The sequence below is a fragment of the Ochotona curzoniae genome, unplaced genomic scaffold, assembly GCF_017591425.1.
Source record: "Ochotona curzoniae isolate NIBS_2020 unplaced genomic scaffold, NIBS_Ocur_1.0 scaffold_3208, whole genome shotgun sequence".
NCBI classification, from domain to species: domain Eukaryota; kingdom Metazoa; phylum Chordata; class Mammalia; order Lagomorpha; family Ochotonidae; genus Ochotona; species Ochotona curzoniae.
The window spans coordinates 3,675,248-3,696,443 of NW_024467106.1; the positions used below are offsets into that span (position 1 = coordinate 3,675,248).

Here is a 21,196-nt window from a genome sequence, read left to right on the forward strand (position 1 = left end):
TGCCAGAATCCCATATGGGTGCTGGTTCATATCTCAGCAGCTCCACTTCCCATCCAGCTCCCTGCCTGTGGCCTGGGAAAGCAGGGGAGGACAGCCCAAAGCCTTGGGACCCTGTACCCGTGGGGGAGACCGGGAAGAGCTCCTGGCTTCAGATCAGAGTGGCTCAGCACTGGCCGTTGCAGCCACTTGGAGAGTGAATCAACAGATAAAAGATCTTTCTGTTTCTCCTTCTCTCTGTAAATCTGACTTTCCAACAAAAAATAAATCTTAAAAAAAAGAATTTAGCAAATTTTATAACATGAAATTACAAACCATAAAAGCATAAGTGAAGTGGGTTCACTATACAACACTAACCGCAAACACTGCAATTCCAATAGTGGGTTCAATCACACATCACAAAACTATAAATAAGAGTAGGGCCCAGCACAGTAGCCTAGCAGCTCAAATCCTCACCTTGAACACACTGGGATCCCATATGGGCACTAGTTCTAATCCCAGCTGCTCCACTTCCCACCCAGCTCCCTGCTTGTGGCCTGAAAAAGCAGTGAAGGATGGCCCAAAGCCTTGGGAACCTGCACCAGTGTGAGAGACCCAGAAGAGGCTCCTGGCTCCTGGCTTTAAATTGGCACAGCACCGGTCATTGCAGCTGCTTGGGGAGTGAATCATTGGACGGAAGATCTTCCTCTCTGTCTCTCTTCCTCTCTGTATATCTGACTTTCAATAAAAATAAATAAACCTTTTTTTTTCCACCTCCCCTCCCACACCCTGAGTAAGTGAATTCTACAGCTAAGTGACTCTCATGTCAATGTAGTAAATGTTTTCCAAAGCCAACAGTCCCTCTTCAGAAAGTGAAAATGCAGGGACAGCCTTGTGGCGCAGTGCACAAAGCCACCACCTGTGACAGTAGCATCTGTGCTGACAGCCGGCCGGAGTTGCAGCTGCTCCACCTCCACTCCAGCCCCCTGCCAATGCACCCAGGAAGGCAGCCGAGCACGGCCTGAGGCCTCAGCCCGTGGGAGACCCAGGCGGAGCTCGGACCTTGCCAAGCCCTGGCGGTCGTGGCCACTTGGGTGATCTCTCCCTCTCTCGGAGACTCTGCCTTTCAAATTAATAAACCTCTGCATTTCAAGAGTTATCTTTTAAATAAGTAGAAGGAAGCAGAGAGGCACAGCATCCAGGAGGCTTGAACAGAACCGCAGCCCTCTGCCCGAGCAGCAGGGTGATGTGTGCCAGCGTGCTGCGGGGCACCCTCCGAGCCAGCTCTCCCGCGGGGAAACGCAAACAAGGCCTAGCCCACCGAAAGCAGAAGTTCCTCCACCAAACGACAGTCAAGTTCTTTACAAACACTTCAAGCTCCACACACGCATAAGAGAATCCTTCCCAATTCAGTGCCAGCAGAATCAGCAGGAAACTGGTGACGCTCAGGACAGCGCTGAAGCGTGCGGCGCCTCCCCTAGAGCAAGGCGAAGCTGGACTCTGAACGCCACCTGCAGACTGGACCAGCTGGCCGGCTCTCCCTGCAGTGACCTCACGTGCAGGTTCCAACAAATGCTGGCATTACACTCAATTCTGTAATGCAGTTGGGATGGGAAACAAACCAACCACTCAGGACCCAACTGAGTCCAAGAGCAACCAAGACCCACCCTCCCCCACCCCAACAGGGCCTGTCCTCGGTCACTGCACAAGCAACGCCCTTGGCCTACCCAGCAGCTCTGCTTCCTAGTTTCAAGCCCTGAAAAGATAACACCTTCAGGGATTCTTCAGGATTTCCCAATTTAATCCCCACCAACATGAACACCAAGGAAGTCAGAGGCACCTGAGGAGCAAGTCAGGGCTCTGGGTGGGTGGGCAGGAGCTCAGGGTCACCAGCAGACGGACACACCTGGTCAAGAACTGCCCTGCCTGCAGCATTTGCTCCTCTTCCTTGGTCTACATCCCAGGCCCCCAGGGCTTCCCTCTGGCAAGAAAGGTTTCTGAACCTGGGCTACTGACAGGCAAGGAAGGACAAGAAACAAAATCCAGCAACAGAATTCTTCCCATAGCCACACTCCAGGTGGGAGGGATAAACCAAGGGTGTGAAGGAAAGCAGACAGGGGTGTGAGGACTTTGGATGCACCTGCTGGCCATTTCCAGGGAAAAACAAAATGCACCAAGAAAATGGACCATCCAGTCACTGACAGGAAAATGAAAACAAGCCAGCTGTTTGTGGTGTAGAGGGTTCAGCTGCTGCCTGCAACCCTGAACGGCTGAAGGGGAGGACTCTGCCATCTCCTGCTATACTTCCCAGATGGCTGCAACAGGGTGAACCCGGGAACCCGCACTGCACTCTGGCCCATGACGGGCCAGAGGCTGGCACTGCTGCTTTCCCAGGTCCATTACCAGGGAGATGGGCTGGAAGCAGAGCAGCCAGGCCTCCCATCCATCAGCACTCTCACAGAATGCTGGCGCTGCAAGCAGTGGCTTAACGCAATGCGCCACCACACCGGCCCCAGCAATAACTCCAGCAGATGGCGAATGCTGGGTCGTAGGTGGCAAAATGGACATAAAGAGTCTTTTGCTAGCAAATAAACTTGTTCCTGTTGCCCCTTCTCAGATGGGTACAATCCCTAACACGGAGTAAACTGGCGAAGATGTGCAATGCCATATTTACCGAGCATCTAACTGGTAAAATGTATATACATAGTGCTTAACGCATCGGGTGTGTAAACATGGTCTCTACAAATAAGTGGCTAAGTGTTGAGTATCAGAGAAAAACTAAAATTCAACGAAAAAAATAAACCAGGTAGGGTGACGCAAGTTAAGCTACAGCTTGGGATGCCTGTACCCCGTATCAGAGAGACTGGTTCAGATTGCAGCGACGCTGTGCTCCAGTCCAGGGGCCAGCAAACATGGCCGGGAGACACGCGCCAACGCTTCCTGCCGCCTGGGGGGGAGACCCCAGGGGCTCCCCGATCCCGACTCGGGCCTGGCCTAGCCACCCAAGCTGTTTCACACATTTGAAGCGTGATTCAAAGGATGGAGGAGATCCCTTCCAGTGTTTCTCGCTCAGGCTGTCATTTTGCCTTGCAAATACATAATAAATCTCTTCAAATATTACACAAATTTTAAAATTCAGAGGAATCACTTAATCTTTATCAGTAACAGGGGAAAAAAGTCTTCTGAAATGTTTTGCTTTCATCACTAAGAATTCTTTATATTCCATAATTTATTCCTGGGATCAAAGAAGTCGATAAATGTAGTTCAATACTAGAAGCAAATCCTCCTGAGTATTGTTGTTTGGCTGGGGAAATTAATAAAACATCGTATATTACAGAAGGGCGTACAATGGAGGAGGAAGACCACCTTGAACAAACTGCAAGTCTTCTGCTATCAGACGTCATGATTTATCTCAAAGGGCCTGGTGTGGTGGCTCAGCAGGCAATCCTTGCCTTGCACACGCCGGGATCCCCTAAGGGCGCCAGCGTTCATGTCCCGGCAGCCCCACTTCCCATCCAGCTCCCTGCCTGTGGCCTGGGAAAGCAGTGGAGGACGGCCCAAAGCCTTGGAAATCTGCACCTGCATGAGAGACTTGGAAGAAACTCCTGGCCCTAGCTTCAGATCGGTGCAGCCACTTGGGGAGTGAACCAGCGGACGGAAGATTACTCTCTGTCTCTCCTCCTCTCTGTAAACCTGCCTTTCCAATCAAAAAAAAAAAAAAATTATGTCAAAGCTACAACAATACTGGCATGTGATACTGATACAAAGCCAAACACAGCAGGAGTTCCCGCCAGACTGCCCACACACAGGACACCTGCTCTAAGCAGCAGGAGGTAGACTAAAAAGCCACATGGCATGAACCTTCACTCCTACATGAAACACCAATTCCAAAAGAACTGTAAATAGGAAAGGCCAAAGAGTGAGACTCGGGGGCCAGTGCTTTGGCACAACAGGTTGAGCCACTGCTTACCACACCCTATCGCATCCTGGGGTGCCAGTTCACATCCCCACCGCTCCACTTCTGCTCCAGCTCCCTGCTAACACAACTGGGAAGGTCATGGAGGATGGTCCAAGTGCCTGGGCCCTTGCCACCCAATCAGGGGAACCAGATGTTGACCCAGGAAACTGGTTTCTACCTTGCCCAACCACAGCTGCTGTAGCCCACTGAGGAGTGAACCAGCATATGCAAGATGGCTCTCTCAGCTCTCCTCCTTAAATCTGACCTGCCTTTTCAATAAAATAAATATTTTTTAAAAAAGATTCAGAAATTCACATTTATTCTATATAAAAATGTGAAGTCTTAATTTCAGACTCAGGAATGTCCTCTCACAGACCTGATGTGTCCCTTGGCGAGCACACGCCCGCATAGCCGTCAATGCCAACTATAGCCTGATAACTCCCGGGTTCTCTCTCCAGCCCATACCAAGCCTGAAGTACACAGCCCCGACTACCTATTTCATATGTACACCCGACAAGCACCTTATCCTCACACTCAAAAACGCCCCAACAACCTGCTCCTCTACTCTATATCCCGTTAGAAGGCACCTCCAGGGCAGCTGCTATGGCACTGTGGGGTAAGCTGCCATCGGCAATGCCAGCACCCCAGATCAGAGGGCAGGTCTGAGCTCCAGATCCAGCTCCCTGCTAATGCACTTGGGAAAGCACCAGACGATGGATGGCCCAAGTACCTGGACCCCGCCACCTTGAGGGGGACCATAATGGAGCTCCCGGCTCTTGGCTTCCTCCTGGCCCAGACCTGGCTGTTCATTTGCATGGAAGATCTCATTTTCTCACTTGCCTTTAAAATAAACGAATGACAGGGCCCAGCGCGGTGGCGCAAGTGGTTAAAGGTCCTCACCTTGCACGCCCGGGATCCCATATGGGCGCCGGTTCTAATCCCGGCAGCCCCGCTTCCCTTCTAGCTCCCTGCCTGTGGCCTGGGAAAGCAGTCGAGGACGGCCCAAAGCTTTGGGACCCTGCACCCGCGTGGGAGACCCGGAAGAGGCTCCTGGCTTCGGATCGGCATAGAATCGGCCCGTTGCGCTCACTTGGGGAGTGAATCATCAGACGGAAGATCTTCCTCTCTGTCTCTCCTCTCTGTATATCCGCCTTTCCAATGAAAAAATAATAAAAATAAATCTTTAAAAAAAAAATAAATAAACGAATGACTGAATCTTTCAAAGGCAGCTTCACCCTGCCCGCACTTCTCTTCTCTCACACCCCATCTGTACCCAGAGGCAAGCCAGTCGGACTCACAGGACCTGGCCCTCTCCTGCAGCCACATCACAGCCAGCTGGGGCACGCACAGGAATCCGCTCCCTCCCACACCCTCCTGAGACTCAGCGGTCTGAGAGGTTCCTGGCAATGGCGATTCAGGGTCCATCACTGCCCCCCGCCCCCACCACAAGTTCTCCATACCTTTCCAAACATCAGCAGATGCCAAACCCCCAGAAACAGCCAGCGAGGCCCTCCGGCTATCCTCTGCCTGGCAGCTCCCACCTCCCCCCACCCCCCGCCAGCTGCCCCCTCCGGGAGGCCCCTGGGCGTGCTGGCTGGTCCTGCTGGGGCCTCCACCCGGAATGCTCTTCTCCAACTGTCCGCTCCTAGGGTCACACGTCCTTCCTAGGGGTTCAGCCTCAAAACTACCTTCTCAGTCAAGTTCTCTAGTCTCCCCAAAGCACACCCCCAACATCCTCAATGCCCTTCTCTGGGTGTGTTCTAGTTGGCACTCAGCAGCAGGAGACACCCTGGGTTCCAGCATGGGGCTTGTACCTGCCCCATCTGCCCACTAGGACATGAGTGCTGGGATGGCAGGGCTATCTGCTGTGACCCAGCACAGGTTTGTGTTCAGGAAGTACCTGCTGAATAGAAAGGAACCACTCAGAAATATGCATTTACACCGGACGCTTTCAGTCTGTACCAACTCTACAAGTGAACCTGCAGGGCCTGGTGCAGTAGCCTAGTGGCTAAAGTCCTCGCTTTGCATGCACCAGGATCCTAGGGCCGCCGGTTCGTGTCCCAGCAGCCCCACTTCCCATCAGCTCCCTGTTTGTGGCCTGTTCGAACAACCCAGAGCCTCAGGACCCAGCACCTACATGGGAGACCCGGAAGAGGATACTGGCTTGGACAGGTTCAGCTTTGGTCGTTGCAGCCACTTGGAGAGTGAACCAATGGAAGGAAGAGCTTTCTCTCTGTCTCTCCTGCTCTGACTTTCCAATAAAAAGAAATTAAACCTTAAAAAAAGAAAGTGAATTTTCAAGCCAAGCCAATGAAATACAAAAATAATGCGTGGTACAAGACACCTTGGTTTCCCTTTGCTGCTTATGCAGATGGCCAGCCCTTCTGCCCCCGGGAGAGCCTGGCACAAAGTGAGCCTGCCCACTCCTCTCCACTCACCAGCACAACAGCCAGGGCCATCCTGCCGGCCAGGTTCACGTCCAATCCAACAGTACACACTGCTGACTTCAAATCTAAGAGCCTAACCTACGTGGGCATCAATCAGTTCTAGAAAGATCAGCGGACGAGAGAACAATCTGTAAGGAAAGACTGACTACATTCTCAAGTTGACAGGCTTTCATTTAATTAGTATCTATAGTCCTTTCCTATATTCCTGTTAAATTACAGGCTTTTGCTTTTTACTTTTTAAACTATGTCTAATAGAGCATTAAGCCTTTGACTAATAATTTGAATCAAATATACGTTATCTCAAATTTTTTTTAAATAAGGGGGGAGGGAATAAGGGAGGAAGGGAAGTAATACTACATTCCTAGAATTGTATCTGTGGGGTTGGCACTGTGGCGCTTACAGCGCTGGCATCCCAAGTGGCTGCCAGTCCCAGGCCCGGCTGCCCCCTGCGACACGCCGAGAAGGCAGAGCCAGAGCGCAGGTGCGCGGGTGTCCGCTCCAGCTCTGTCCAGTATGGCAGCCGCAGAGCGGACGGAAGAACGCTGCCTCTTCTAAACTCTGCCTTTCAAGTAACCACAATAACTCTTAAAAAGGAAAACAGGAGTGTAGCTGTGAGCTCTGCTGGTCTGTTCTCTGCGTGAGAGCGGTGCTGCTGTGAGCTGGGAACCCAGTGCTCTGACCAACCTCACCACCCGGAGCAGGGACACTCCAGGCCCAGGAAGCTGACTGGTCTCCGACATGACCAGAAGTTCCTGCATAAAAGGAGCGAGAATTGACCATTTGCAGGGGCCGCCATCAATTGTTTCTGGACCTTCACATTTTTTGTAGCAAATAGCACAAGTTTATTGTGAAAAGTGGAATTTCTCTCCACTTTTTTTCACCTAAAGTCAGTTTTCAACATAGACTAATTTCACCTACAATACCACCATATGGTTTCCTGCATACATACAAATAGATATTTTTGTTTCACCACAGTGGGGTCATCACATCCTGACTGTGTCCAACTCGGCCTCTCTCACTCACCTCAATGGACAGCCCTCAGGGCTAGTAGCTCTTTTCTTTTCCTTTTAAGAATATTTACTTATTTTGGACCTGGTACAGTAGCCTAGCGGCTAAAGCCCTAGCCTTGCATGCACCAGGATCCCATATGGGCGCAGGTTCTAATCCCAACAGGCCTGGCTACCCATCCAGCTCCCTGCTTGTGACCTGGGAAAGCAGTCGAGGATGGCCCAAAGCCTTGGGAACCTGCACCCACATGGCAGACCCGGAAGAGGCTCCTGGTTCCTGGCTTCGGGTAGGCTCAGCTCCGACCGTTGTGGTCACTTGGGGAGTGAACCATCGGATGGAAGATCTTCCTCTCTGTAGCTCCTCCTCTCTGTAAATCTTACTTTCCAATAAAACTAAATTAAAATACATCTTTTTAAAAAAATGGTTTATTTATTTATTTTTATTCCAAAGATACATCACAAGCAGGGAGGTGGATGAGAAGCGGACGAGCTGGAACTCAAACCTGCACCCCTATGGGATCCTGCTGCTTGCAAGGCGAGGATTTAATCACCGGGCCATGGCACCGGGCTCCCTCAGTGCTAGCAACTCCCGCTTCGGCCAGCCTCTCCCTCTGGTCCACCTGGGGACTTCCTCCAGTGCCGAGTCCACGCTCTGTAACACCAGGTCTTCTCTATACTCTTGAGACCCAGTGAGGGTCTCAAAGCTGTAATTTATGTGGGTTGCCTCCTCAAAATTCCCCAATTAGAACTTAAAACTTGGGGCTGCTGGGATGGCACAATTCGCTAATCCTTTACCTTAAAGTACCAGCATCCCACAGGAGCACTGGTTCAGGTCCCAGGGGCCCCGCTTCCCATCCAGCTCCCTGCTTGTGGCCTGGGAAAGCAGTTGAGGCCCAAAGCCTTGGGACCCTGTACCTGTGAGGGAGACCCGGAAGAGGCTCCTGGCTTCAGATCAGCTCGGGTCCAGTTGTTGTGACCACTTGGGAAGTAAATCATGGGATGGAAGATCTCTCTGCCTCTCCTTCTCTCTGCCTTTCAAATGAAATAAATTTTCTTAAAAAAATGTATTGACTTTTATTGGATAGTCAGATTTGCAGAGAGAAGGAGAGACATTTTGCATCCACAGGGGCCTGGGCACCTCAGCCATCACTAGCTGCCAGCTGGAACACCTGGAGGCAGAGCTAGAACTCCAGCCCGGCTCCGCGGGGCCGGGATCTGCGCCGGCAACACCATCCTGAAGTAGAAGACACAGCCTGAAGCAACACAGTCACAGGACAGATGGGACCTGGTGAGGGGGCTGGCCGGGACCTCACGCAGAAGCCAACAACGCAAGGTTTAGAGTCGGCACCCCAATGCCAGCTACGTTCCCAGAGACCCAGAGACGGCGGAGGCCGCACTGGGCACGGCTTCCGTGGGCAGACAGTTCCCAATTCTCTTCCCCACACGGCGCCAAGGTGAGCATGTCCCAGCCAGGGTTGAGGTCAGGGACATCTGTGTTCTGAACAGAGACTAACACGTGCTCCCTCTAGACCTGGTGAAAATGGGGGAACCGACGCCAAGCAGCTCAGAAAACAGGCCTGGCCACAGCCAAGTGGCTTGTTCACCGACAGCGGTCAGGCAGAAGCAGCGGGTGCAGGCGGGACACACCGGACTCCCACCAGAGTTCCAGCAGTCATCAACAAACTTTCTCGTGGAACCAAGTTCCACGGGGGCTACTGGGGTCAACAGACGGGCACGGCAGCACCGCCAGGGAACCGACACCCGGAAGAACACGCGGAAACGCACTTACCGTGTTCCACAAACACGTTGCAGTGTGGGCCCCCATGCCTCGTGGCCGAGTCCTTCTTCCCTGACCCTTTGATGAAGTGCAGGGCGGGCAAACTTGGCCTCCTTTGGTCCCCAAGAACTTTACCAGGCTGCTGCCCCATAAATCAACGATAGGCACCCCTTTCCAGAGGAGGGCACGAGATCTTCCAGAACCGTCCGTGAGCCAGCAGCCCTGGCAGCGGCAGGGGCGGCGGTGACAGGCAGCAGCACACTTCACAGCCACCGCACCTGCGCGCAGCGCCCATCAGCGTCCATCGCAGCCGGACACCTCCCCTAGGGCAGCGGTCCCCTGGCCGCAGGAGTTCCGTTTCTGTGTCCGCTGTGGTCCCGAAGCAAGGTGACGCTAACTCTACCCAGCAAACGTTTCACGACTTCAAGTCCGTTTTCCGGAAGAAATCCACCACGTCTTTTTGGAGAGGAAAAAAAAAAAAAAAGTCTATTTTTGGGGGCACGCTGGCAGGGTGGGCAATCCTGAAGCCATTTCAGTCCTCTCTGCCACTCACACACACAGAGGAAGCGCCGCGGTCTTGGGGGGCTCCTCCACCTTTCCTGGGGGAGTCACCGGAGGGTCACTATCTAAATGTCCGCATCTTCCGGCCCACGGGTCACCCGATGCGGCGGAGACGTTAATGCATCGCCAGCAACTTTTCTAAGTCCGCTTTTTAAAAGGCCTGTGAAACCAATCCAGGCTTTTCCTTTGCATCAAAGTTTCGGGCTGGGCTGAGACCAAGGGGGCCGTAGGTGACATTGAAAGAGGTCAGGGCATGAGAGGCTGGCGGGAGTAACCTGAGGAGGGGACAGGGCAGGACACCTGACAGCCGGACAGAAGATTTGAATGGAGGAAGAGGGGGGTCTCCGAAGGCCAAACTTGGGGACAAGATCCGGGCTAAAGAGAGGGGCTGCCGCGGTGCGAGTCCTCCGAGGCGGGAGGAGGGGCGAGACTCCTCCAATGCCTCAGGAAACGGGGCGTCCCAGGTCCGTGGCACAAACCAGAGACCAGCTCGGGGTCCCAGAGCCGGGGCAGGGCCGCAAGGCACGAAGAACTCGCGCGGCCCGAGAGCGGGAGGCAGGAGGCCCCGAGCCCGGGGGTCTCTGCCCCAGACACCCCGTCCCGCGCGGCCCCGGACGTGGCCACCGCCGCCGCCGCCAGCAGGCAGTCTCGTCCCCCGAACGCCGCCCAGGGACCCCAGCCTGCGCCCTCCGACAGCGGCGTAGACCGCCACGGGGCTCCTCCACCGCAGGAACCCAGGAACCGGCTCCGGCTTCAGCGCTGCTCAGGGACCGACACCGACTCCCGCGGCCGCCATGATGGATTACGAGCCGCTCCACAACGAGGCCAGGCCCCGCCCCCGACCCCGCCCCCCGGCGCCGTCCCGAGCCCGCCTCGCGGGGACCGGGCTGCCCCGGGAGGTGCTGGTCTTCGGGAACTCCGCGACCCCCTCCGGCCCTGGCGTCAGTGCCCACCACCGCCCAGCCCGAGACGACCTTTTACAGGAGGCTTTTCCGAGGGCAAAGTGAGGGCCAAGGAAGCGCCCGCCTCCTCGGCACTGCGATTGGACGCCGAGAATCCTGGTCAACCCTCTCTCCTCCATACTATTGGCTGCGATGTGCTAGACGGCCGGAGGCCTCATCCAATTGCAGTCGGCGCAGTCTGCGGGGTGTGCCGGGAGTTGTAGTCCCGCGGCGCCGCTCGGCTGTCGGGCGCCGACGCGTCTTGCCTTCCGCTCCCCCGGACTGCGGCGTCTGGGCTCGGCCCTCGGACAGGGGCACCTTCTCTCCGCCGGCCACCTGTCGGGGTGACCCGCGTCTTCCCTGCGCAAGCACCGGCACGGGGGTGCGCGACTCGGGTCCCCCCGGAAGCGGAGTCGGATTCCTTCCTTGGGGCTGTGCCCCGAGGACCGGCACGAGGACACGCGGACGCGCGGGCAGCACCCACCACACCACCCGCGGACTCTGCTCCACTGGGCACCGGGGCCCGAGGGAACCCCGAGTTCGTGCAGGAAAACGCCAGCGCCTCCCGATCCCCCCGGAGGAGTTGAACCAGTGGACGGATCTTTCTCTCATTGTCTCTAAAAATCTGCCTAATAAAGATAAATCTTTTTTGTTGTTTTAAAATTTATTGTTTTTTATTGGTAAGTCACATATACAGAGGAGAGATATTCCCGAAGTGGCTGCAACAGCTGGAGCTGTGCCAATCCGAAGCCAGGAGCTCTTCCGGGTCTCCCACGCGGGTACAGGGTCCCAAGGCTTTGGGCAGTGTTCAACTGCTTTCCCAGGCCACAAGCAGGGAGCTAGACGGGAAGTGGAGCTGCCAGGACATGAACTGGTACCCAGATGGGATCCTGGCGCATTCAAGGCAAGGATTTTAGTCGCTGGGTCCTAAAGAGAAATGTTTTTAAAACGCCCACTGGACTTACCCTTAACACAGGCACCTTCTGCTGGGCTGGGGAAAGGGTGCAGGGACAGGGAGGCTCCTGCGTGACCGTGGACGTAGGGCTCACGGACGCAGCCCTGCTCAGGACCTGACATTCCCGATGCCCGCTTGCAGAGGCACACGGCAGCAGACCCAGCTACAGGTGCACCATGGTCTATGGAATGTTCTTGTATGCACACCCCTCCAAGCAGCTGATGCCCCTGCCACAAGACAGAAAAAATGGAGCCGGGCCCAGCCGTCCAAGGGGCACACCACTGTGCGTGACTGCTGCCCCAGCGTCCTCCAGGGCAGCAGACTGACTGCACAACACTGTGTGAGGTCACTGTGGAAGGAACAGGGATGTGTCACGTCCAGTGCGGACTCCGTGGGAGCTGAGGTGACTGTTTCCGGTTGTGCCTTCCCGAGATGCCGTGGTGTGTAAGGTGTGTCCCGGGCGTTGGGCCTTACGGCTCGAAGGCCACTCGCCACAGGCCGTTCCTCCTCAGCCAGCCTTCTGCCACTTCACAGAGCTTGAGCTCCCCTCACCCACACAGGAAACCTGGACTCAGAGGTGGCTGCTGGCTTTGGCCAATCCTGGTCCTGGCTGTTGTGGGAATTTGGAAGCTAAACTACCAGATGGAAGAACTCTGCTTTCCCAATAGTTACAGAAAGCAGGGGAGGCGGGCAACCGGAACTCAGGGGCCAGTGCTATCGGCACACGGAGTTTAGCTACAGCCTGCACCGCCAACATCCAATATGAGTACTGGTTCAAGTCCCTGCTGCTCTGCTTCTGATCCAAATTCCTGCAAACGCACCCAGGAAGGCAGCGGATGGTGGTCAGTGTTGGGAGACGCGCAGCGCCCCAGGCTTCTGGCTGAGGCATCTGGGAAGTGAACCAGCAGACAAGGAAGGCAAGGAGGAACCGCGGAAATAGAACCAAGTGATGGTGAGCCTCAGAGCTGACATCTGCAATGCTTAGTTACCGCTGAGATGCTCAGGTCACATCTTGCCAGGTGGAGCAGCGGAGAGGCAAGGCCTCCGTCGTGGCGTCTAGCTGAGCCCTCTCCCACATGCAGCTCTCAGTGACCCAAGAGCAGCAGCTGGCCAGGGCAGGCACGGTGGGCCAGTGGGCTAGCCAGTGCCCTCTGCTTTCCACCTGGCTCTCTAATGCCCCTGGGAAGGCAGTGGATGGCGGGTCACGTGCTGGGGTTTCTGCTGCCCATATGGCAGGGAGATCCAGAGGGATGGGAGCTCCACCTGGCCTGGCTGCTGCAGCCATATGGCCAGTGAACCAGTGGATGTGATTCTGTCTGCCCTTCACATACGTCAATCTAAAAATCTAAAAATAGTTCCCATTTACAACTTGTCTATAGTGCCTTTTTTAAGATTTATTTTATTATTGGAAAGTCAGATACACAGGAGAGGAAAATCTTTGTCCGATGATTCACTCCCCAGGTGGCCACAACAGCCAGAGAGCTGCACCAATCTGAAGCCAGGAGCCAGGAGCCTCTTCCGGGTCTCCCACGCAGGTGCAGGGTCCCAAGGCTTTGGGAGCTAGATGGGAAGTGAGGTCGCTGGGATTGGCACCCATATGGAATCCCAGTGTGTGCAAGGAGGCGATGGTTGAAGTCACTGGCCCACCTGTGTGGGAGAGCTAACAGGAGCCTCTGGCTCCCAGCTGTGGCCTGGCTCAGTCCTGGCTACTGCCAAGTGCTTGGCTAGTTAATCAGTTGCTAGGAACTCTGCTTTTTCTCAATCTTCTTTTAATTAAAAAGTTAAAACTACCAAAATATAAAGCTTTAAAGCTGGTTCTAGGGGCAGCTGTATTGTGATGTAACAGCTTATTAAAGGGCAAGTGCGGCACCCCACAGTAGTTCACGTCCCAGCTGCTCCACTTCTAACCCAGCTCCCTGCCGCACAGCAGCGGGGACAGACCTAGTGCTTGGGCCTGTGTCCCCATGAGACCTGAGGGAGCTCCTGGCTCCTGGCTGGGCCCAGACCCAGGGGTGAACCACATGAAAGATCTCTGTCCCTCTTCCTCTCAAATACATTAATTTTTACTTAAAGAACTAAAGCCATTTTCCCCACAACCTCTACCAGAAAGTAATTTTTCGATAATCATCAGAACACTGGCTCTGCAGCACCCATCAGTTCACGTGAAGAGACAGGGCTGGGGGCGGAACTGACCAGGCAGCCACGTTCATCAGTGTGTGCGTTGGCGAGTGCGGGCGACAGACTGAACCTGACCCTGCGCTGGCTGGCACACCTTGTCAAACCCGGGTGAGGTTTCCTGGGGGCATCCCCAACTGGAAGGCTGGATTCAGACCCTGACCACAGGGAAAATCACAAGGCATGTGGTCCAACATTGGAGTGCACGCATCAGGACTGGGCCTCCTCAGGAGCTGATGCCTGTGCAGTGGACACCATGTCCAGCAGCACATGGGGGGCATGATGGCCAGTAGGGGGCGCTGACTGCCTCGTCAGAGGATAGAAAGCAGAGCAGTTTGAACAACTGTCCTGGCCAAGCTGTGCAGCATGCACTAAGGAGGACCTGGTCAGCCAACAGACCTCAGAAGGATTTTCTCCTCCCTGGCGCAGCAAAGCCAACACCTCAGAACCATCAAAATCACTCAAGGGAAGTGTCCTTCCCCACATGGGCGTCTACGGTGTCAGCACGACGTCCCGCCCCCAGGTGCCGATGCAGTCCCCGGCAAGGAGCACCCCTCCTATCCTCCCCTGCAGACACAGGAGGGAAAACTGAGACAGTTGTCCCACCTTCCTCCACACCCGCCCCGCCCCCCCCCCAATTAAAAGGCCCAGTGGGCATGCATCCCTCTTAACCATGTAAACAATACTGAAAAAAGAAAAACTTAAAGAAAAATGTTAAACAAGAATTCCGGCACTGGTCCCTGAGGCGTGGAGCATCCCTTTAATCTTTGCATACTGACTTACCAAGAGGTTCGTGTCACCTCCGAACCTCCCGGGCAGTGACACACCCTCGCCACACCATCCCGCTTCCAGTGCACTCCCGCGCAGGGAAACGTGGGCAGGCCTGGGGCTGTGGCCCACCAGAAGGAACTGGAGTCGAGGTTGCCTGAGCCGGAGGGGCCAGCATTCCCGAGCATGTCTTCCGGGGCAGTGGCACCAGAGGCCTGACAGGAGTAGGAGTGAAGGGTGACTGTCGTCCTGCGGTGCTGAGGCCTTGTGCATAAAAGCGAGGGGGAGACAAAGGCATCTCCCCATGCTTCCGGGGTGTGGGCAGAGGCGGTGTCGCCGGGACCCCGCACACTCTGAGAACCTGGGGACAGCCCAAGGACAGCCAGTCCTGGCACCCGACCGGGGCACACGTGTCCCTCGGCATTGTCCTGGGTGACATCTCTCCAGCAAGCATGGTGCCGCCCCCTGGAGCCGCTCAGCCCTCCTGTTCTAGAAGCCTCTGGCGTGTCTCCATCACGATCTCCCCCGTTATTTCCGGTTTTAAGATATCTTTGATCTATGAAAGAAAAGAAACATCTTTGTTCCAGAAAGAAACCCACCACTTGCAGGCCCTGAGTGGGCTCGTCCACGCGGGGAAACCTGCACAGCTCCCAGAAGCCTTGCGCCATGCTCCTCCACCGGACTGGGATCTTCCCCCACTGGCCTAAGTGCTCAGCAGAATCCACTGCAGTGGAGTGACAAGAATGCGCTGTCACCAAAAAAAAAGTGAGAGAGAAAAAAAGGCCCAGCACAGTAGCCTAGTGGCTATGGTCCTCGCCTTGCGTGCACCGGGATCTCCTATGGGCACAGTTCATTTCCTGGCTGCCCCACTTCCCATCCAGCTCCCTGCTTGCAGGGAAAGCAAGAGAATGGCCCAAAGCCTTGGGACCCTGCACCCACGTGGGAGACACAGAGCAGGCTTCAGATCAGCAAAGTTCCAGCCCTTGCAGCCACTAGGGGGAGTGAATCAGTGGAAAGATCTTCCTGTCTGTCTCTCCTTTCTGTATTTCTGACTTTCCAATAAGAACAAAAAATAAAACAAAAAAACTCTGGGTGGACACCATGGTGTAGCATGGTGTAGTAGGCTAAGCCTCCACCTGCAGCACTGGCATCCCACATGGGCACCAGTTCTAGTCCCAGCTGGTCCACTCCCTACCCAGCTCCCTGCTTGTGGCCTGGGAAAGAATTTGAGGACGGCCCAAGGCCTTGGGACCCTGCACCCGTGTGGGAGACCTGGAAGAGGTTCCTGGCTCCTTCCAGCTCTGGACATTGCAGCCATTTGGGGATTGAACCAATGGATGAGAGTCTCTTTCTCTCTAAATGTTTCTTTTATGTAAAAATAAATAAATCTTAAAAAAAAAAAACCTGAATTTTCGGATGGGAGGATAGTCTGGCCCCGGTGTCACCAACTAGACCTGCCTGGTCCCTCCATCCCCCTTGGCAGCCTGACCCTCTGGGGAGGAGCCAGACCCCCGAGGCTGTCCCCCGTGCTGGCCACGCTGGCCCGGCCCACCTGGTGCGGCAGGGACGCCTCGTAGCAGTACAGGATGCTTGTGTCATACAGCATCATCCTCTGGCTGACCAGTGCCACGACGCAGTTCCGGAGCCGGGAGATGACCTCTCGGTCGGCCAGGGAGACGGGCTGCAGGGGCGGGGACGGGGGAGTGAGCCACGGGGTCCAGGGCCTCACAGGGGACGCCCAGCACAGGCCACAGCCCAGGCGGAGCCAGGCAGGCTGACTTGCCTCCAGGTTGGCGATGAAGCCCCCTGCGTCCTCCTCCTTGTACTCGGGGGTCGGGTAGATCCAGATGAAGCCGTTGTTGCCCAGGATCACCGAGGCGCCGCAGGGCAGGTCGTGGAAGTGGGTCTTCTGCCGCTTCACCAGGGACGGCGAGACCTGCACCAGCACGCCCTGGCCCAGCTGGGAAAGAACCGCGAGAGCGGGGCCCATCAGGCGTGGGCGAGCTGGCCCCCGAATGCAGTGTGCCATCCACACCACCCCGACACCCACACCCGTCCCAGGTCCTGGCCAGGCCTGCCGGGGCGGTCTGCGAGGGCCTCTAGAGGGTTGCACGTCACCCGGGGCGTGCATGTGACTGCACCCACTGAGGTAAGAGGTTTCTGTTCCACTCAGAAGACACCAAGCGTCACCCACTCACTCTGCTTTGCATGAGGACAAAGGCTGTCACAGAAGGAAAAAAAAAAGAGAAAGAAAAAAACCCACAGCCAATAGTGTCACCTCACATGAGGAAAGCCCAGAAGCACACTCCAGGCTGAACAACAAACCAACCTAGGCTGCCCACCACAGCCACGTTGTCAGCGGGTGTTTGGGCTGCAGCGCCGCCTGGAGGCAGCAGAGAGCACGGCCCCAAGTCTCAGTCCCTGAACTGGGATCTCCCTTCCACTACACCAGGGAGCGCTTCTCAGCGCGTGCCCGTGGGGGCATGGGTCAGAGGTGCAGAGGGCTAGTCAGCCACGGGCTGGGGCTGGTCTATCCACAGAGGGCACCCCACTTACTTTTCCGTATTTCAGGCTCCTCGTGTGCAGAGACACGGCTCCATCGGAGAACACTGCCTGGACCTCGGCCTGGCCAGGGCGGTAAAGGAGCAAACAGCAGGCTCGCAGTCCCCGCTGTCCCCAGGCGTGCCACCTGCCCACCCTCCTCCTGCAGGCCACAGGGCCCCAACCCCCGGGAGAGCATGCAGGGTGCAGGATACACTGATGAGATCCCCCTCCTGCAGGAAGCCTCTCATGGCCAGCTCGTCCTCTGCAGACCGCCTCCTCTGCAACACACAGGGAGCAAGTGCCACACTGCAGCCGTGCCCCCTGCCAGCCCATCCCCCCACTGCAGCCGTGCCCCCTGCCAGCCCATCCCCCCACTGCAGCCGTGCCCCCTGCCAGCCCATCCCCCCACTGCAGCCTTGCCCCCTGCCAGCCCATCCCCCCACTGCAGCCGTGCCCCCTGCCAGCCCATCCCCCCACTGCAGCCGTGCCCCCTGCCAGCCCATCCCCCCACTGCAGCCATGCCCCCTGCCAGCCCCCCCACTGCAGCCGTGTCCCCTGCCAGCCCCCCCACTGCAGCCGTGCCCCCTGCCAGCCCCCCCACTGCAGCCGTGCCCCCTGCCAGCCCATCCCCCCACTGCAGCCGTGTCCCCTGCCAGCCCCCCCACTGCAGCCTTGCCCCTGCCAGCCCCCCCACTGCAGCTGTGTCCCCAGCCCCCTCCACTACAGTCATGTCCCCTGCCAGCCCATCCCCCCACTGCAGCCATGTCCCCAGGCCCTCCCCCCATTGCAGCCGTGTCCCCTGCCAGCCCCCAGTCAGGGACCCCCCCCCCACACTGCCCGGGGGGGTGGATCTGGGGAGCCAGTGAGAAGAGGTAGCCACACCTGGCCACCTCCTCCCCTGCTCCAGCTGGATCTCCACCCACTCATTCTCCCCTCCCAGCAAGGATCAGGCCCAGCACCAGCCCTTCCCACCAGCCACTCAGGTCCCTCCGTGCTCACTCGACCACCAGGTATCTTTGGTTGGTTATCTTGGGCCATAGCTGAGCTGGAAGCTCTTTGGGCACTCAGCTGTGCCCGCCTTATCCTGGCATCCAGCACAGGACCCTGGCATCCACAGGGCGGACCCCCTGGGAGGAAGCGGCCCCACTTGCAGATGCCATCCCATTCCCGGGAGACTAACTGGTGCCTGCCACCTTGGCCTGTGCTGGCGGGAGGCCTGCATCCATCTGCACAGCCAACTTCACGGAGGGGCAGGGATGGCCTGCGTGCCCAGCAGACCCCTGCAGCCCCGCGCCCCTACCAGCTCTCCTCCAGGGAGGTTCATGGATGACAGCAGCAAGACCGAGTCCAGCCTGGAGTTGGTCTCCACCTTCCATCTTTTCTGCTGGACCTGCAGACACAGACATGCACACCTGGACACACCCCCACCCCACACCCCACCCCCCGGGACAAGAGCTCACCGAGAGAGCGGCCGCCCAGCCCAGACATTCACATCAGTCAACAAGGGAACGACCGTGCCACTCATTAAATAAGGCACCAGCTTGGGGGCTGGCACAGAGGCAGGGCAGGCTGATCTTCCACCTGCAGCGCGGGCATCCTTTATGAGCACTAGTTTGTGGGCCAGCTGCGCCACTTCCGATCCAGCTCTTTGCTAATGGTCTTGGAAAGCAGCAGAGGCAGGCTCAAAGCCTGGGACCCTGTGCCCACGGGGGAGACACGGAAGAAGCTCGTGGCTTCACATCGGCTCAGCTCTGGCTGCTGTGGCCACCTGGGGAGTGAGCAGCAGAGGGAAGATCCCTGTCCTTCTCTCTTTGAAATTCTGACTTTCAAACAAAATAAGCACGGCTCCAGCTGGCCGTGACTTCGTTAGCATTACCTCTGTGATGCGCCCCACTACGATGTCGCCCACTTCACCGTTGTATCTGAAGGAAACATAGTGTCTGCTAGCGTCTGTGGCCCTGAAGAGCCCAGGCCAGCTTTCCCAAGAGCAAGGGTGACCAAGGACACACGGCCACTCCACACAAGACCGGCTCAGCCTGTGCTACCCACTGGCTGCGACTACGACGAAGCCCCAGGCCCACCTCCCCACGCCAGGTCCCAGAGGCTGGAGCTGCCAGCCACCTGCAGCTGTCACAGCCCAAAGCAACAGCTACCCCCTCTCTCAGTGGTTCCCAGCTTGGCAATGCCATCCCACCCCTCAGCTGAACCCTGATGCCAGACATGCTCTGCCAGCTCGCCCCAAAACGTGTGTGCAGCAGAGCTCCCTGGGTTAACAAATGACCCAGTCCCCACAGAGACCCAAGCACAGCAGCCTGCGCCCTCTCCCTCAGAGCCCCCACTTCGCCGGCAGCCACCTGCAGCCGATGCATCCGGTGCCTGCCCCTGCCCACAACAGCGGGGGGTATCACCAACCCTAAGGCTGGACACCCACCTCGGCTCTCCTGGCTCAGAGTCCCACTGCACTGGCCTCCTCCCTGGGGCGCCCCTGACCTAAGCACTTTCCAGGTGCACCCTGATGGACTGCAACCAACGGTTGCACTAACTCCGAGAGGAGCAGGGTGCCCGGGCGGGGCTGGGGGAAGCCTCTGCCACGCACTGCCTCCCCAGGGTCAGGCTCAACCCCGCAGGCCTGGGGCAGGTGCACTGGGCTTGTGAGGGCAGAGAAGCCCGTGTCACGCTCACCTGGTTTTCAAAGCCTTCACACAGATGAGCTTGTTCACACGCTCCACCGCACCAGCCACGGAGGCCACAAGCTTCTCCTCGCCCATGTACGTCCCGTGGCCCCTGAAAAGGGGGAAGACAGAGAGCCAGGGTGGAACCCCAGTGACCTCGCAGCAAGGGAACAAGGAGGCCCTCCACCCCGCCAGGGAGGCCCTGACGCTTCCTGCCTCTGATCCAAGTTGCAATAGCCGCTTCCAGCAGGCCCACCTGGACTACACCAGGGAAGGTAGGGACATATTGGGCAGGTCACCCCACCCTGGAGTCCCTGCTGTGACTCAGCTACTCCATTTACTTGTTTTTTTTTTTTTTAATTGGAAAGTCAGATATACAGATACAAGGAGAGAGAGAAAGATCTTCTGTCCGTTGATTCACTCCCCAAGTGGCCACAATGGCTGAAGCTGCACCGATCTGAAGCCAGGAGCCAGGATCCTCCTCCAAGTCTCCTACATGGGTGCAGGGTCCCAAGGCTTTGGGGGTCCCAAGGCTTTGGGCCATCCTCGACTGCTTTCTCAGACCGTTAGCAGGGAGCTGGATGGGAAGTGGAGCAGCCAGGACTGGAACTGGCACCCGTATGGGATGCTGACATGACAGGTGAGGGCTTTACTCACCATGCCACAGCACCAGTCCTAGGTTTATTTATTTCAAAGGTAGAATAACAGCGACAAAAGTTGGGGAGGAAGATCTTCCATCTGCAAATGGCTCTAACAGCTGACGCTGGCTCAGGCCAGGCCAGGCGCCCCGGGCATCACCCTGGTCTCCCACCCGGTGGGAGGGCCGCAAGCCCTTAGGCCCTCCTCTGCCGCTTTGCCAGGCGCACTGGCAGAACTGAAACCCACGTGTGTGTTGGTGTGGGAGATGCTGGCGTCTCAGGCTGTGGCCTCACCTGCTGAACCTGTTTACCTGCGAACAAGTCCTGCCCACCTGGGCCCAGATGTTCCCCTGGTACGCCCCAAGCGCACAGCAAGCCACGGCTGCGCCCCGGTGACTCCAAGATCGGGGTGCAGACCCTCACCCCCAGAGTCCCGGGCGGAGAGGAGGCGCGAGCGGCGGAGGCAGGCTCCGGCAGCGCGCAGAGAGCCGCCAGCGAACCCCGGCCAGCTGACCACGTGCAGGGCCCTGCAGCCGCGCCCCGCGGCCCCGAGCCCCCTCGTACCGCATGAAGCCCGTGTCCGTGGTGATCGTGTCCCCCGGCACCACCAGGTGCTTCTTGGTGTCACGCCCCAGGCTCTCGCTAAGGGGCTTCCGAGCCACCGGGAGCCTCATCTCCACCGCCATCTTGGCGCCAATAACCTGCGCAGGCGCACTCGGCCTTGTAACCCCGCGAGGGCGGTCTGGGGCGGAGCCTCAAGGCATCCGCCAATGGGAG

The 21,196-nt window shown here is 57.1% G+C and overlaps 2 protein-coding genes across 4 annotated transcripts in view; both read right to left on the reverse strand.

The window, feature by feature from the left end:
- ABL1 (ABL proto-oncogene 1, non-receptor tyrosine kinase) overlaps window positions 1–10,503 on the reverse strand; it is a 107,674-nt gene extending 97,171 nt beyond the window's left edge. Inside the window, exon 1 of the mRNA XM_041004273.1 lies at window positions 9,178–10,503. Coding sequence (XP_040860207.1) covers window positions 9,178–9,316 — 139 coding nt within the window. The 5' untranslated portion in view covers window positions 9,317–10,503. The remainder of the gene's footprint in view (window positions 1–9,177) is intronic.
- Window positions 10,504–14,607: 4,104 nt separating this feature from the next.
- On the reverse strand, window positions 14,608–21,105 carry EXOSC2 (exosome component 2). Of its 3 annotated transcripts, XM_041004498.1 has the most exons (9): window positions 20,984–21,105; window positions 19,792–19,893; window positions 18,986–19,031; window positions 18,410–18,499; window positions 17,322–17,387; window positions 17,122–17,190; window positions 16,349–16,525; window positions 16,118–16,246; window positions 14,608–15,121 (listed from the first exon to the last, which is right to left on the reverse strand). In XM_041004498.1, the coding sequence occupies exons 1-9, from the start codon at window positions 21,103–21,105 to the stop codon at window positions 15,041–15,043; spliced, it is 882 nt and encodes a 293-aa protein (XP_040860432.1). In that variant the 3' UTR covers window positions 14,608–15,040. The 3 variants fall into 3 exon arrangements, with proteins under 3 accessions (XP_040860432.1, XP_040860434.1, XP_040860433.1); XM_041004500.1 differs by lacking the exon at window positions 18,410–18,499; XM_041004499.1 differs by lacking the exon at window positions 17,122–17,190 and having other exon boundaries at window positions 16,349–16,516.
- Window positions 21,106–21,196: the final 91 nt, after the last annotated feature.

Coding starts and splice junctions, on each gene's coding strand:
- EXOSC2 (XM_041004498.1), bottom strand. CDS start 21,105: ATGGCGGTGGAGATGAGGCTCCCGGTGGCTCGGAAGCCCCTTAGCGAG. Junction 17,388..18,409: donor ACCTCCCTGGAGGAGAGCTG/GTAGGGGCGCGG, acceptor TGTGTGTTGCAG/AGGAGGCGGTCTGCAGAGGA. Junction 17,191..17,321: donor AGGAGGGGGATCTCATCAGT/GTATCCTGCACC, acceptor CGCCCTGGCCAG/GCCGAGGTCCAGGCAGTGTT.